Consider the following 17,340-nt stretch of genomic DNA (forward strand, 5'->3'; position numbering starts at 1 on the left):
GCTGTTCACAAAATAGTTAAAAAAAAAAGAAAAAAAAAGCGCCAATAAATATTTGAAAGCATTTAAGCTCAGGTAAATGCAAAAACCACACACACACACACACACACACACACACACACACCACCACCAACAACAACAAACAAACAAACAAACAAACAAAAAAAACCCCACAAAAAACAAAAGAACACTGCATATCCAGAGTTTATGAAAGTGTAGAGTAATGGTAACTCTCTTGTACTGCTCTTGACAGTGAAAATTGGTACCTTTTAATAAGTTTGGTGTTACAGAATATAATCTATCCTTTTCATAGCTATTTTATTACAGGTGGTTCTGGGCAGGAATGTCTGAATATGTGCACTGAGACCATTATTAGAAATATCGTAGTAACATTTGCTTATAATAGCTAAAATTTTTAAGCAACCCAAATATCTATTTATAGAAAAAGGACACATTTTTGTAATATTCACACAACGGAATATAATGCACATTGAAAATGAACAAACTGCATGTGCACATAGCAACATGGGTGAGTCTCAAACATAAAGTTGAGCAAAAGAAGCCAGACTCAAGGGAATACATACTTTGTTCCATTTATTTAAAAAAAACAAAACAAAAACAGGGACAACTAAATTATGGTGTTTCTGGAATGTGTACTTGGGGGAAAAAGGAAGCAATTACTGTAAAAGCCTGGATAGTAGGTAACTTAATGGGGAGGGTGGGTGCTATAATACAGGGCTCTGAGGTTTTAGGAATGTTCAATTATTTAACCTGTTTAGCAGCTATTCAAGTAATCACTTCATAATATTCATTAAACTGGACATTTAAATTTTATGCACTTTTTGAATGTGTTATACCTTACAATAAAAACATTTTAAAACCGAGTTAACTACATGGTACCATTATGGCCTCAGGCTAAGACAGCTTGATACATCTGTCTCAGAACAGGCTAGTCTTGCTAGTGAGGCTATGTTCACAGTACATACAAAATATTTCACCCTTGTGCATTATTTCATTGGCTCCACACTCCATGAATCAGGCAAGGTGCACACTATTGAACTCTCTTCACAGATGAGAAAACTGAGGCCAGAGAGGCTGAATGGGTTATCCAAGTCCACATTGCTAGTATATGGCAGGGGTGAGACTTGAAAGTAGGGCTTCCCTCAAAAAATCAAAGTTAAAACGATGGGACAATGAATGCCCACTAGGATGGCTATTGTAATAAAATGCAAAATAGTAAGTGTTGGTGAGGATATTGAGAAGTTAGAACCCTTGTGCTTTGCTGGTTCACACTGGTGTGGCAGCTATGGAAAGTAACTATGCATTACCACATGCCCTCGCAATTCCACTCCTAAGTATATACCTCATGGAATTGAAAACAAGGACTTAAATGGACGTTCATAGCAACATTACTCATAATAACCAAAAGGTAAAACAAACCAAGTGCCCATCAATAGATGAATGGATAAATAAAATGTAGTAGATGCATACAATGGAATATTATTCAGCCTGTATAAGAAGGAATGGAATTCTGATACATGCTACAATGGGGAGAAGCCTCAGAAGCATGCTAAGTGAGGTAAGCAGTGAAGGACCAAATACAATGTGATTCTACCTGAATGAGGTATGGAGAATAGACAAATTCTTAGAGACAGAAAGCAGAGTGGATGTTACCAGGATCTGGAAGGAAGAGGAATGGGGATTTAGTGTTTAATGGGTGCAGTTTCTGTTTGGGATGAAGAAAAACGTCTAAACTGAATAGTAGTGATGATTACACAACCATTGCAAATGCACTGAATTGTATACTTAGTAAAAATAGTGTTTCATCTTATATATATTTTACCACATTACACACACACACACACACGATAAATATTATGATTAATTTTACCTTGTCGTCCCAAACCAAAAAGCTGAGTTTATTCTGGGGGGTTCATGGATCCTGTTCTTACTCCAGGAAACTCTCAGGAGGGTGGTGTAGTTTAAATATTCAAGGCTCCCCGTCTTGAAATGCCTCAGTTAGTTAGAGCACCATCCCCATACACCTTGGTTGCAGGTTTGATCTCCGGTCAGGGCACACCCAAGAAGCAACCAATGAATGCATGAATTGGTGGAACAACAAATGGATGTTTATATCTCCCTCCCTTCCTCACTCTCTAAAACCAATTAAAAAAAGAAGAAGGAATGGCTTTGTGTTCCAGAGATAGTCCATGGTCAGCAATAAGTTGGTACATGACAGACTGACCAATCCTACATCAAGCAAGAATGAGATAAATGTGTATTTTATGTCTACATGCTGGATTTGTGAAGGTGTGCAGACTTAGCCTCAGAGATGAGTTAGGATATGTATGTGAAGCAAGTAGGGTAGCATGAGGTATTTCTCCTTGGTACAAATTAGCTACAAGTTAGTTATTTTTGTATATCAGGAGTAAATCAGAATAAAAATAAAGCTGTAAACCTTTCACATTTTTGCTGCTTTAACACCGAGTCTTTAGATGTAGTCTATAAATATACTTCATAGAGATATTCTTTCTATTAAAAATAAACTTTATTTTTTTAATTTTATTATTTAACTTCATTACAAAGAGTATTTAAAATATAATATTTGATGTTCAGTTAGTATGAGATCTCCCAAGAGACATTAGTGGTGATATTAAGGCAAATAATCCAGTATATCCCTTTAATGCTTTAAAATATTCCATAGCATTTGCTTTAGGGAAGCAAAGTGTTTCTGCCAGTGTGATTTCATATTCCTTTTTGAGTTCATATTGAACTTCTTAAAAAGTTTCATTTTGGCTTCTATTAAAAAGCTTAGTACGGCTGGTGTGGCTCAGTGATTGAGCATCAACCTATGAGCCAGGAGATCACCGTTTGATTCCCTATGAGGGCACATGCCCAGGTTGCAGCTCAATCACCAATAGGGGGTGTGCAAGAGGCAACTGATCAGTGATTCTGTCTCATTGTTGATGTTTCTCTCTTTCTCTCTCTCCCTCCTTCCCTCCCTCCCTTTTCCTTCTCTTCTGAAATAAAGAAAAAATACATTTTTAAAGAAGTTTAGGTTTGTGGATGTGTTTTTTATTTTCTAGGTTATATTTCATATTTCTGGAAAAAGGAGCATCATCATTGTAGATTTAAAATTGGGATACATAGAGAGAAATTACAATATAATATAGTTGCTAGGAGTACTGATTCTGGAGCTGGCCCACATGGATTTTAATCCTGGCTCCACCACTTACTAGCTGTGTGACTGTGAGCAAGCCAAGTGCTTTAGTGTATTATATATAAAATAGGACCTACAATAATATATACCATATAGAATTGTAATGGAAACTGGATTAATATTGTAAAACAGTTATAATCATAGTGGGCACATAGAAAACACTATTTCAGTATTTAATAGTGTTAAATAAGATAGTATAAGTTAGCTGTAACCAGGACTTTGTGTTTTTATTTTTCATCTGTGAAATGGAGAGATCTTTAACTCAAAAGGATATGTGATGTTATTGTAATGTCAATATTACCTATTACTTGGAAATTCTTCAAAATAAGGTTGGTAGAAGTTACTGTTTACTCTGATAATTATCAATGTAATCAGAATGCATTTTCAATAGAAGATAAAATAACCCTCAACTAATACATATAGTAGATCTTGATCAAACACTTTTTTTTCACCTTTGTCCTAAATAGAAAGTGTACCTTTTTCATGAAAGAAGATATCAGATTAATCATTGTGACTCCATTAGCTCTTGACATAATAATTAATCCATATAAATTACCCATGTGATATTAAGAAAATAATTTGTATAATCTGTGATGTGAGAAATCAATTGTTTTATTATTTATCACCCATTGTGCAATTTTGATTTAATTTGGTTTGTTGAATATTATTTTACTGCTCTATTAACTTAATGATTTGAGCAATTATTTATAGTTTGTGATATTAAGTAGTAGATTTAGGGGATATTATTAGATAATTTATACTAAAATGAAGTTTGTGAATATTATGGAGAATTCTTCCATTTTAATCTAATGCTGTATACAGTTTATAATCTATAATAATAAAAGCATAATATGCTAATTAGACCAGACAGCCAAATGACTTTCAGGATGAAGCTGTGGCTGTGAGGGCCAAGCCCCTTGCATGAATTTTGTGCATTGGGTCTTTATATTCGTCTACAAAATTCATATCACACAGCTATGAATATAATTTTCCATTGATATACAGGTATAGTGGTTATCAACATTATTTAATATAGAATAGGTAATTTATAGTACTCTTAGCCCTCAGTTTCTTCATATATCTATGGAAGTTTTATACTGTTGCTGGAAGGTTCTAATGTCAAGTGAAGAAAATAAAATAAATGATTTGATGCTCTATCATTGTTTATTTTCTCAAGACCACTGCTAATTAAAAATCTAGGGCTACTTTTACTCTTAAAAATTCCTCATAGATGTCTTTGTTCAGACTTTATAGCAGGTGTGGGGAAACTTTTTTCTGCCAAGGGCCTTTTGAATATTTATAACATCATTCGTGCGCCAGGCACAATTATCAACTTAAAAATTAGCTGGCAAAATTTGGTAAAAAATTTAACTCTCCTCTAATGTTTTGGGCAGGGCCAGACCAAATGATTTTGTGGGCCTTACGTGATCCACAGGCCAGATGTCCTCCAACCCCACTTTATAACATGTCCTCCTCCTCACCGGGACTTACACTTTTAGTAGTGATGTTGATTAGCCTTTGCTCATGTGGATTTCCTAGTTTGTGTCTCTCTAGACATATAGATTGGGCTGGCCTAATGCTAATCAGAGTTTCTCCAGAATAAAACATATTATACAGGTGCACACTCCTATTTGTAATTCCTAATCCTAAATCTCTGAAAACAAATAAAAAGTAACCTATTTATTGGCAAATCTGAACTGAATTGGCATTAAATTATTTATATTATTCTTCTGATTTATTGTAAATATTTACACATTTCATTACAGAAATATCAGTGGCTTGGTTACAGGATGCTTCCTCAAAGCCCTGATGGAGATGGTATACTGGGTGGGGCAAAAGTGGCTTTAGAGTTGTATGTGAAACACAATTTATTATTGTATTATCATTTATTAATTATTGTATTATTTTCCATATGAACAACTGTAAAACTACTTTAATCACACCTTGTATATAGTGTATTGTCCTAAAATTCTGCAAAATTCATGTATTCTGAAATACATTTGGCTGCAAAGATTGAATGTGATTTGTAATGATTATTTTTGATATTCTGTAATCATAAACACTTTGTGGTTAGAAATATAAGATTTATATAAAATATAATATAAGGTAGGAATGTTAATCTTCAATTTTTACTTATACACTACCTAGTCATAATACATAAATTATTATTAAACTATAATCAATGGTTCCTATATTCTTGAAACAAATAATTTTTGGTATTGTGGCTAGCCAGATTCTCATATCACATTTTCTTTTTATTTTTTAATCCTCACCTGTGGATATTTTTCCATTGATTTTTAGAGAGAGTGGAAGAGAGAGGGAAAGACTGAGAGAAATATTGATGTGAGAGAAACATGTTGATAGGTTGCCTCCTGCACGAACTCTGACCAGGACTGTGGCCAGGGGGGAGCCTTTAACCAAGGCATGTGCCCTTGACCAAAATTGAACCCAGGACCTTTCAGTCCTCAGGCCAGTGCTCTATCCACTGAGCCAAACTGGTTATGATTCATATCACATGTTTTGTTTTTTTTAAAAATATATTTTGTTGATTTTTCACAGAGAGGAAAAGAGAGGGATAGAGAGTTAGAAACATCGATGAGAGAGAATCATCGATCAGCTGCCTCTTGCACACCCCCTACTGGGGATGTGCCCACAACTAAGGTACATGCCCTTGACAGGAATTGAACCTGGGACCTTTCAGTCCACAGACCGATGCTCTATCCACTGAGCCAAACCGGTTTCGGCCATATCACATGTTTTTAAGAAATAGTTGACTGGTTCCACACATTATTTACAAAGATTAAGGATGAATTTCAAATTAACGTGAGCCACACAAATAGTTTTCTTGCATGTGAGTGCTGGCTCTTCATGGGATGTCTTGGGATGCTAAGATCATATGTTGCTTCTATCATCAGCCTTTTGGGTGAAGCTTTATGACCCTCTCCTCACTTCCCCTCTTCAGTATGAGAGAAGAAATCTTTTTATGTGGAATGCATAGTTTTTATAGTATAATTTCTCATGTAGGATATATAAATTACAAGCCACCTAACATGTCAGTGAGAGATGTTAATATTAATTTGCTTGTAAAAGTCTAATTTTTAACTGTTATTTTTAGGCATTTACTACCAAGAAGTACATTCTTCATGAGATCACCAGTCTACAACTTGAAATACAATTCACCTGGAATGACTCGCTCCAATGTTTTGTTTACATCCCGATGAGGCCATTTGTGAAACAGAAGGGAAGATTGCCATGGGTTATGCATAATAGCAATTCATTGCCCCCTAATGTAAACATTCAAAGAAAGCAACCATTAAGTGCTGTTTTATGTATATATGACATATATATGTGTGAAATATATGCACACATGCACTCAAATAATATATTTATTATATAAAAGAATTAGAAAACTTGGATAGAAGACTTAACCTTTCTGGAAATGTAATAAACCATGTTAATATTGTTTACACAATATGTGAATGTCTAGAATTTGCTAGGTTTATAATTAATACCTTCCTACTAGAAATGGTATTTTTGCTGCAGAGAATATGAAACAGAACTGATCTTGAAGATCTCACTACAGTGTTAAATTATTTTCTAGATAATATGTATTTAACTTGAATAAGCTCTAGTAGTATAATACCTTATTCTCTTACATACATAGTAGCCATATAAAAATGAGGAAAAATTAGAAGCCTGGAGTTGCTTTGATGATAGGATTAAGCGTAAAATGGGTTTATCATGACTATAGCACACTATAAAAATTCCAACTTGATTCTTCCACATTTTGATTCCTCTGTGTGAAAATTTAGCCACTTATGATAGTGTAAATTTTCAGTAAGGATATAGGGAGACCATATTCTGATCTAAAATGGAAGACAATCCAGTGGGTTAAGAATAAACAAAACATAAACTATCTTTTATTTTCAGTTTTTATCACGAGTTACATAAATGAATAGAAAATGATGATAATGACAGAAATCTTTTCAGATGATTTTTGTTATCTCATACCACTCATTTTTATTTGGAATGTATATTTCCAATGTGTATACACAGTCAAAAACATTTTTCCCTGTTTTTCAGCAGAAGAGTTGACCTTTGAAATTCATTTCAATGTTAATGTGTCACACTTATTTTATGTCTTTCAAGGTTGAGATCAAATTACATTGCAAAGTCTAATACAGTTTCACATTGCACCATAGAAAATAATCTAAAATGTTGCAAATGAAGGATTCTGATTACTGGATATTATTAGTTGTGGTGTACCCTTAAGAATCAAATAAAAATAAAGTATGAAGTTTCTTCTAGTTCAAAGTTATTATGCATAAGTTTCATAGCAGCTTCCATTTCTTGCTTAGAGTTTCAAAATCAATGAGTGAGCTTTCAGTTTTCCATGAAAATGTAAACACTATCACTGACATGTAGATCCTTAGAAATTGCAATATTCACTCTTTTAGAAGTTTGTTTAAACTTCTCCCCAAAGTTTTATTTTCTCACAGACACTAATTATTTACAAAATTCATGAGTGTTTCACCTCCTTTTATTATTCTAAAAGCTAATTCCAGTAAATCAAGAAATGGCCCAAATCAGAAGGAAAACTAAGAGAGGCAAACTAGCCTGTTTTCATTCACAAGCTGGATAATTGGCAACCCCAAGTTGTAAGTTAGACCTACTTGCTTTTAAAGCCATATTCTATGCCTGGGTTAGACTAAAGTAGTGTGTTCTTGGAACTATTGCTAGCTACTTTATTGCTTATGACTACCTAACATCTATATTCCAATAGATACTTTTTCTTGCTAGATGTATCCCAAAGAAGGATATTTTTATCCTTGTTGAAAAAGAGAATAAGGATGTCAGGCTGAAGGAAATCACTGTGTAACCCTGAGTGTTTATGACTCAATTTTGTAAATTCTTAAACATGTGTTATAGGTTTTTTAGAAAAAATAATGCAAAAATAGGGATATTACAAGATCATTATAAGAATAATCACCAAGTAGGTGTTTTCAAGGAGTATTTTTAGTCATTTCTCAAATTCATGATTTGTCCATGAATGAGACACAATTTCAGGTGTCTGGTATATAATATCAACACAGTTGGCCGCTCACTTGCATTGGTTTAAATAAAAATGGCTATTTAATTTGCTAGAGCCAGTGCTTTGGAACTTTTGTCCTCAGTTGCACAGGAGTGCAATTTTTATTTAAGACATAAAAAGAACATGGAGATGTACCCTCTTCCCCTAGGAAACACACACACTTAGAATTTTTAAAACTCAGAGTAAATTTAATATATGAAACAACCCAACTAATTTATGAACAAATTCATTTTGATAGCTACTTAAGTCCTTTTTTGAGCACTAGAATTTCTTTGCCCACATTTGCCTATGTATATTGATCTAGTTTGATATGATGAAGTTGTGAAAAAAGCCACATACTCAATATTTATATATACCACCTGATATGCAGTGGTCTATGATTACTGTCCTGTTTATTCCTTTTTGAGACACTAAGAAGAGAAGATACGGTAATAAGCCGTGGAAGTTTCTAGAGGACTTAGAAATGTTTTAGAGGTAAAACATATTCCATAGTGTTTATTATAATTTTTTTATTAATGGGTTTAAACATATCAATATAAATGATAGTGTGGGTCTGACACTCTCTCCTAGGAGATAAAATAACTTATCTGAAAAATTCAGAAGCTACTCAATTTTACCAGGTGTTTCTAATAGGGAATTTTATTTACTTACGATGAAAGCATATTTTCCTGTTAAGAAAATACCCATGATTGTTCTGTAAATCTAGGATTGGAATAATTTTCAGAATTGTATAAAAAGCAACCTTTTTATTTTAAATAATTTATGAACAGTTTTACATTCAGATTAGTTTTCATTTGCATAATCCAGTATTGTAGATTAGTTGCCATTTGCAATCTGTTGGAGGAAATCATTATTTACCAGTAAAACAAATTTTATTTTACTAGCATTTATTTACCTTGTATGTATAAAAATGAAGTTATAACAGAATCAAATATGCTAATGACAGCAGTAGCCTCTGATTAGAACATGGTTAAATAACACTGGTTATAAAATGCAAAGATCTATACACATTTTTGTAGATTCAGATACTAAAAGTTTCTGTTAATTCCTCTTCCCTGAAACTAAAATGGACCAAATTCAAGCAAATAACCCCAACCTTCTGTACAGCTAGATGACAGTGGGTTCCAGACATCAATACAAATATTTCAATCTTATTCTTTTTAATTTGGAAAGTTCATGATTGTAGCGTTTTGTTATCCAAATGGAAATTTCAGATGTTTTCATGTAAATTAATCCAAATGTTTTCTTCTTTAGTCTGTTGAAGCCATTTTGTTTAAAAATTCTCTTGAAATCTAAACATACACATTACATGACATTTTAAAAAGTACCAAAATTAATAGTTGTATAAATGTTATTATTTCTAGTTTTCTATAAAGCAGGGATTCATTCAAAATATATTCTTTAAAATATAATAGATACCTTGAGAAGAATGACAAAATACTTTTTTCTGTTCTATTTTCTGCTGATTTACATTTTGAATCTTAATTTGATTATAAGGGTTAAACAATAAAAAGTGTGACCACAATTAATGTGTTTCTGTGACTTGAAAATTTGCTTTCATCTTTAAATTGAGATATTACATTTTTTTCAATAACTGAATTAGTTATCTACATATTTTGGACTAATATTACTTTTGAATAGATTAAAAATTTAGAAATATATTAATGATCAAAATTTTATTCCTTACACTGTCCTTCCTCCCTCCTTTATTTCTTTTCTTCTTTTCTTAAACTTTAAGTTCTCTTTGAGGTTTTGACCTTAGTATGGATAAAGACAAGAAAAGAAAAATCCTCAGTGACAATAAAAGATAATGTGTCATTGGATCTAGTTTAGTTTGCTGAGATTTTTAGGAATCAGGTTGAAGTCTCTAGGCCTAAAAAGCATTAATTGCCTGGATCCATGTGAACCAAGGGTAATAGCTATAGTCTTGAAACCAAAAATTGGTATATTGAAACTCATTTCACACTTTGAGATTGCTAGTGTATGTGTGTGTGTGCTTTGTCATAAATGAGTATATGGCATATTGAAGGAAACTATTCAGGTAACACATTCTGCATTAACTGGGCTGTATAATCCAAGAATTGCAAAATAAAGCTTTTATTTCCCCCACCAATTAATTTGAAAACTGTTGTAAAGTCATCATTCAATAGACCGATATTTTCTAAATTAGTAAGAAAACATACCTTACAAAAGTAATCCGATAATGCTAATATTTCTCTTTCAAAGGCTAACACCGACAGTTCTTGGTCTTGAGTTGGTCAGTTCATACAGGAACTAATGTACTTTCTACACATCGAATATTCATAGCTTTGCTGAAGATTCTGGGCTTGAAGATTAACTTGAAAGCTATACATTTGCTACCATGAATCATTATTCAAATTACCCTCATGTGCTTTACTACCTGTATATGAATGCAAATGCTGTCACAGGAAATATGCTTGAAATGTCTACAAAATGTGCAATTAGTATGGCCTTGCCATGCTTCAGCATGTGCTATCTGTATGGTGAACTTATTTCAATTACTCTGATATGTTACTATAATAAAAAATGTTTAATATAAGAAAGCTGCGATATGTCATCAAATGATTATTTCTGTTTTACTCACACACACACAGTTTTTAGAAGTAAAAGATAGGCTCTGAATGAAGCATTCAGGGTGATGGAATATATTTTCGCAGTAATTTTCTTCTGCTGTACAGACAGCAATAGCACTATGGGGATAGCTTTACCTGCTATTAAAGTCAGGTCGAGTAAACAAAATTGGTATCAATTCCTTACTTTGCTGGAAGGTACACATTTCTAAAATTTAGAAATGACACTTTTATATCTTTCTAGTATCATTGATTGCAAAAGTATTACTAATCTGAATAGATTTATGTCAGCATCTCGGCTATGAAGTTCATTTTGGGAGGAATTTATAATTTTAATTTGTTAAAATATCATATAAGAATCATATCCTAATCTTATTGGCATTCATACCATTGCTCTTTAAGATGAAGAAATTAGAATATTTTTACTTTAAAGAAAGAAAGCACTTTGCATAAAAATCCTATCATGGTAGGAACTTTAAAGCATGTATTTTTAAAACTTGCTATTTTTATAAAGTAAAAAAATTGTATGAAAGCTCGAAGTTGAATTTGTGATTTTTTTTTTCACATAAAGGTGAGGCCAATGTATGTGATATCTTCCTATTTTACTAATTTGTAATTTTAAAAATATATAAAATTTGTTCACTTAAATGACTGCAGATCTTTAAACTACAAAATAAATCATCCCAAAATAATTCAAGTGTTAGGAAACTTGATGTAGTGCCTTAAAACAAAATTAGTATTTAGCTTTTTGTAGAAATATCATAGATCTTTAGAGAGTTATTTTTTGTGTGTGCATGTATTAATCCTTACTGGAGGATATTTTTTCCATTGATTTTTGAGAGAGTGGAACAGAAAGGAGAGGTGGGGGGGGGGAGAGTAATGTAAAGTAATAAAGTAATGTAAAGCATGTAAGAGTGTAGTCAGAATGTGATCCAAGTCCTTATGAAACATCGATGTGAGAGGGTCACATCAATTGTTTGCCTCCCACAGGCACCCTGTTCAGAGAGGAAAGCCTGAAACCCAGGTATGTGCTCTTGACCAGGAATTAACCTTTGATCCTTTGGTGTGCATGCTGATGCTCTAACCATTGAGAAATACCGGCCAGGGCTAGAGAGAGCTATCTCTTAATGATTACTCATATATATGTAGAATATGGTGACAACAGTGCCCATCCCCATGGTCATGTAACTTTTTAAAACGTGTTTTGTTTTGTTTTTAATTAAAACGTGTTTCTCTATTTTCTTATCTCCGAGTCTTTAGTATTTTAAGATGTAAGGGACTAGAATGTGCACCAGTTCCTAAAATGATTTTCCCTGTTATTGAAATGCATCTTTCCAGGGCTAGTTTTTCATTGACCAAACTTTGCAAAGTGCCAAACTAATTCACTCACTAATAAAATGATCAAGGCATTTATTCAATCATTTATTTACACACTGGTGGTATAATTATAAACAATGACAAATCCGGTGCAAAAATTTACTTGCCCTTGTAATTGAGAATTTGGTCATTTCCAGAGGAATATTTGAACCAGGGCTTCCCCAGAGAATGGCTTGACCCAGAAAGGATGGCCATAGATAAATAACCTTAATGGCACACATGAGTTACATTAGACATTTGCAACATAACTGTGATGTGAAAAGTAATATAAAGCATGTAAGAATGTAGTCAGAATGTGATCCAAGCCCTTATGAAAATACATTGATGATTGATTAGGTCTAACATGGTAAAGGCTGTCTTTAATGAAAGTCTAACATCACCTATCAGCAGAGGATAAAAACTTTGTATAGCACACAACATACCTAGAAGCACTTGTTGGCCATCTGAAAGTATATTCTCATACAAACAAAAAGGCCTGTTAGTTTCTGAAAAATCCTTCAAAGCTGGAATTGATTAAAAATTCGTTGTATTTTTTTGTGAGACAACATTTATTGTCCAACTTTTCTTGTATCTAAATTTTTCTTGAGCGACGTTAGACACGGAAGACTTAAGAAGTTTCTTCACATTCAGTTCTGTTTTGTCCCGAGTGAAATATTGCCAAATCTCCCTGTTTAAAAAATATACTAATCAGTATATTTAGGGAGTTATATACTAAATGGTATTATAGTCACCTAAGTGAAACTATTTCATTTGGTTATCAAAAATACTGAATTTTGTCTTAGAAAGCAGTATCTTTACTGTTTACGGAAATGCTACCATTTGGATAATTTTATAGCAAGGCAGCCTTCAGTATTTTATATAATAATATAAGTACAATTAGAATAAGCAAATTCCATATCTTATACTGAGAACCAGAAGCACAAGTGGAGATAAACCCTTTAAGTACTAAATTGACAGCATTATGATATAAACTTTTAAGGTTAATAACAAATTTATATAAATGCAGACAAGCTCTGTTCTACGATGCTGTTGCCAGTGTTAGAATAAGATGACTTTGAAATGGTCAAGAAACAATAGAATTTATTTATTTATTTATTTATTTAAAAATATATTTTATTGATTTTTTACAGAGAGGAAGGGAGAGAGATAGAGAGTTAGGAACATCGATGAGAGAGAGTCATTGATCAGCTACCTCTTGCACACACCCTACTGGGGTGGGGATATGCCCGCAACCAAGGTACATGCCCTTGATGGAATCGAACCCGGGACCCTTCAGTCCCCAAGCTGACGTTCTATCCATTGAGCCAAACCGGTTTCGGCAATAGAATTTATTTTTTAAATCTATAGTATGCTGTTAGTAAAAATATTAATATATCTGCATGTTTATAATATATATGATTTACAGGAAAAATATATGACATACTGCATGTGAAAAAAATCTAGAGTATATAAACTTTAATACAATCTAAAAAATACCATTTCAACATATGGCCTCAATTTCATTAAAATGATGAAAATGTGAATGCAGAAAATTACTTAGTCCTTGGGCTGCAAAAATAGGTAGATCATCAATACCTAATATCATTTTAGCTCAAATTGGTGTTTGTTCAGTAAATGTTCTACATCATAATGGGAAAAGTACAAAGGAAAACTTTGAGGAAGAAATTGAAGGCATTTTTTTAAATTAGCAAATTTAGATTATTCCATTATGTCTTTAACTCTTCCTAAACTGAAGCACTAGACTTGTTGCTATTAACATTTACTATAAATACAGAATAAGTAGTTTCCTCAGAAATGAGCTTAATTATATATTTTAGCCTTAGGTCTCTGAGCCAATGAGTTCTTCTATTTGCTTTCTAATTTTTTTCCTGACCATTTCTAAGTTTCTACATTGATCTCATTCATTCCACTTTCCCCACATTGCCTATTTTGATTGTTTTAATGAAAACATTGAGTTCTTATCATAGATGCATAGAAAGAGCAAAGGCAGGTTCTGCTTTTGCATTATTATTTACACTTTGGGACTAACATTGTATTTTATGTTTTTAGCACTTTGGCTGATAGTCGTGGTGTCCTATTTCTCTGAGAAGCAGGTAATTGGCAGGTTATGACTTTTCTAATTCTGTGGCTACTCAGAATCTCATGTATACCCTGGTTAACCATCAGAAACCCACTCTAGACTATAAATGCCTTAATATTGATCTTGCTTCTTTCTATATATGGTTAAAATTCCCACAGCAGATTGTAGATCTGACCTAGGTACTTAATTATTATATGGGGATTAGATATTTGTTTTTTAAAGATTCCATAGTACACAACACTTTACCCAAGTAATCCCAAGGCTTTGAGTAAATAAAATAAAGCTTCTTACAAAGATTGGGTTACTATTATTTTCCTTAATTTGTTACCTTTCATCTACTTTACTGTTTACTTTTCTTATGTAATAGAAAATACTGTGTAATAGGAAGCAGAGGATGTGAGTTCTGCTATGCACTACCTGGGAGGGAAAGGGTGTTTGTTTTCAAAACATAAATAACAATGTTGTCTATGTGATAGTTTTGTTGTGAGAAAAATAGGAATCACTAATCTCTGTAGTAAAGCACTGTCATTTACTCATACTTACAAATGTTTCATGGATGACCATGAAACATTTGTAAGTATGTACTCTACTTTGGGTAAAGTAGAGTACATACAATCCCAAAGTAAAGACTCTACTTTGGGATTCTAAGTCTGGTGGTTGTCATTGGGTTTCAGGTTCTGCAATAATGGGACTAAGAAAACTTGTTACAGGTGTTCACCTCTTTCAATAAGAGCCTTCTGTGTATCCACTAAAATCAGTCTCAAGATCATGAAGTTAAAATTTATTCACCCAGCCAGGAATTTTAGATAAAAATCAAACAACACACCTACATCTTGTTATTCCCAAAAAAGATGATGATTAAAACAATGGCCTCTGATGCTAGATGACCTGGGTTTCAATCCCCAGAGGAAAATGACTCTGAGCTTCATATTCCTGCTTGTTGTAATAGAATTCTTTGGGATAGCCCTATATGAAGTTCTGAACCTGGCAAGTGCCTCTCAATAAATGTTTATTCTTATTTTTATTTCCATACAAGACCTTTCTCTACCATGCCCACAGAAATACAACTCTGTTGATACATTTTAGAATTGAGTACTACCAAGCCAATATGGGGTTCTGTGCATGCTCCAGGTTCTTCCATCACACATTTACTGGCCTTGCTATCTCTTTTATTCCATTTGTAATGTAATTTCTGGACAAAGAGTCAGTGTAGTGGTTGGATTCCAAAAAAGTTCTAACCATCAAAATCTTTGAATAGACATTAGATAGAAAGGGCAATGAAACAATCTGTAAGGAACAATCCTTTGAGTGTTTGTTCTGAGGAAATGCTAAGCATAAACATCAGGGAATTACTATACACATGCCTTTTGTGAAACAAGAAGGTGTAGGGAAAAATTATGATAAAGGAAATATTTTAATTAACTATTCCTGGTTTTGTTCTTGATGCATTTTGGTAGCAACCACAAACCACACAAGACCTGCCAAGGACTGCTAAATTGTGTTCTGGGTTATAATAAGCTCATGTTGCAGGTAGAGAGATACATAAACACTACTAGGTAATACTAATGCAGACAAGTGGTGCAATGGAGTGACAAGGAGATTACAGGAGTATAGTAATCATGAGTATCCTGTGTATAAATACTTGGGAGAGTTGTCACAAGAGAGCAGTTGAGTTGGGTGTTGAAGTGTGAGCAAGATTTCCACAGCAAACAAGAGTGATCTAGACACAGGGCATATCAGAAATGAGAGGGCCTGACCTGGGAAACAGAGAAGCTCATCATGGCTAACTATGGGTTTTGGGGTTGAGTGGATGAAGAGACAGGTTAGTGTCAAATTGCCAAATCCTTAGATGCCATGCTTAAGGGTTTTGATTTTACCCTTTATACTGTGGAATATGTGAACATTTTTAATATTAGGTAAGGAGATGGTGCCTGCTTTTTGTAGAGTTGGTTGTGTTGGCTCTATGGAAGGGGGAGGAAGTCTGGGCTTTAGAGTGGTTTGTGGCCATAAAATACTTAGTGAAACCAGAAAACCAATGGGTCTGGGCTGCCTGTTATTACTTGAGTCAATTAAGCGAAGAGTTGAATCATATATAAGCATTTAATCCAATAATATCAGCAGTATGGAAGAGAAGCAGCTTTGCAATCTCCCTCCCTCCCCCACACTCTTATAAGCCAGCTATTTATATAGGGAAGAAGGACAAAAATTACATGTGAAGGAAGAAATTATAGGCATAAGGAAGTAGGCAAGGTGTAATGGTTGCAGACTACATGCAATATGGGCTGGGGATCGCAAAGGATGAGCAAAGGGCAGGCACCTCTGGGACCAAATTGTTTCAATAATAAGGTTGTTAATCTTTCCATAGTTGTAGGTAGTTCTTAGAAAAGGAGGATGGACTATATTCCAATGTTAGCTCCAATGTCTTTGGGTGTACAACTCTCAGGTTAGAATGTGTTTTTTCTAATCAGAATGGAACAATCATAGTTAACAAAACATGGTTAATATTTTATATTAGAGGCCCGGTGCATGAAATTCATGCACATGGGGGGTGGTCCCTCAGCCTGGCCTGGGCCCTCTCACAGTCCGGAAAGCCAGCAGTCAGACATCCTTAGCACTGTTGCAGGGGAAAGAGAGTCTCCCACCACCACCACTGCACTCACCAGCCATGAGCTTGGCTTCTGGATGAACTGTGCTCTCCCTGTGGAAGCTCACTGACTACCAGGGGAAGCTCCTGCATTGAGTGTCTGCCCCCTGGTGGTCACTGTGCATCATAGGGACTGGTTGGTCTGATCAGGCTGAAACTGGCTCTTCGACATCCCTCAAGGGGTCCAGGATTGTGAAAGGGTGCAGGCCAGGGTGCACGATCAGGGCCAGGGACGGATTCAGGAGGCTGGCCAGCCAGGGAGGGACCACACGAGGGCTCCAGGGTATGTCCAGCCCATCTTGCTCAGTCTCAATTGGCTGGACCCCAGTAGCAAGCTAA

At 34.1% G+C, this 17,340-nt stretch overlaps 1 protein-coding gene across 4 annotated transcripts in view; it reads left to right on the forward strand.

Annotated features, from left to right (window-relative positions):
• The window catches only part of TTLL7 (tubulin tyrosine ligase like 7), a 172,064-nt gene that overhangs the window by 118,920 nt on the left and 35,804 nt on the right, over positions 1-17,340 (forward strand). Inside the window, exon 21 of one of the 4 annotated variants that reach the window (XM_084873212.1) lies at positions 6,333-10,873. The exons of the other annotated variants lie outside the window; for them this stretch is intronic. Within the exon in view, the coding sequence (XP_084729338.1) occupies positions 6,333-6,438 (106 nt within the window). The 3' untranslated portion in view covers positions 6,439-10,873. Of the gene's footprint in view, positions 1-6,332; positions 10,874-17,340 lie in introns of those variants that run through there. 4 annotated transcript variants of the gene reach the window in all.

This window comes from Pipistrellus hanaki (assembly GCF_964339955.1).
Source record: "Pipistrellus hanaki genome assembly, chromosome: 2".
Classification (NCBI taxonomy): domain Eukaryota; kingdom Metazoa; phylum Chordata; class Mammalia; order Chiroptera; family Vespertilionidae; genus Pipistrellus; species Pipistrellus hanaki.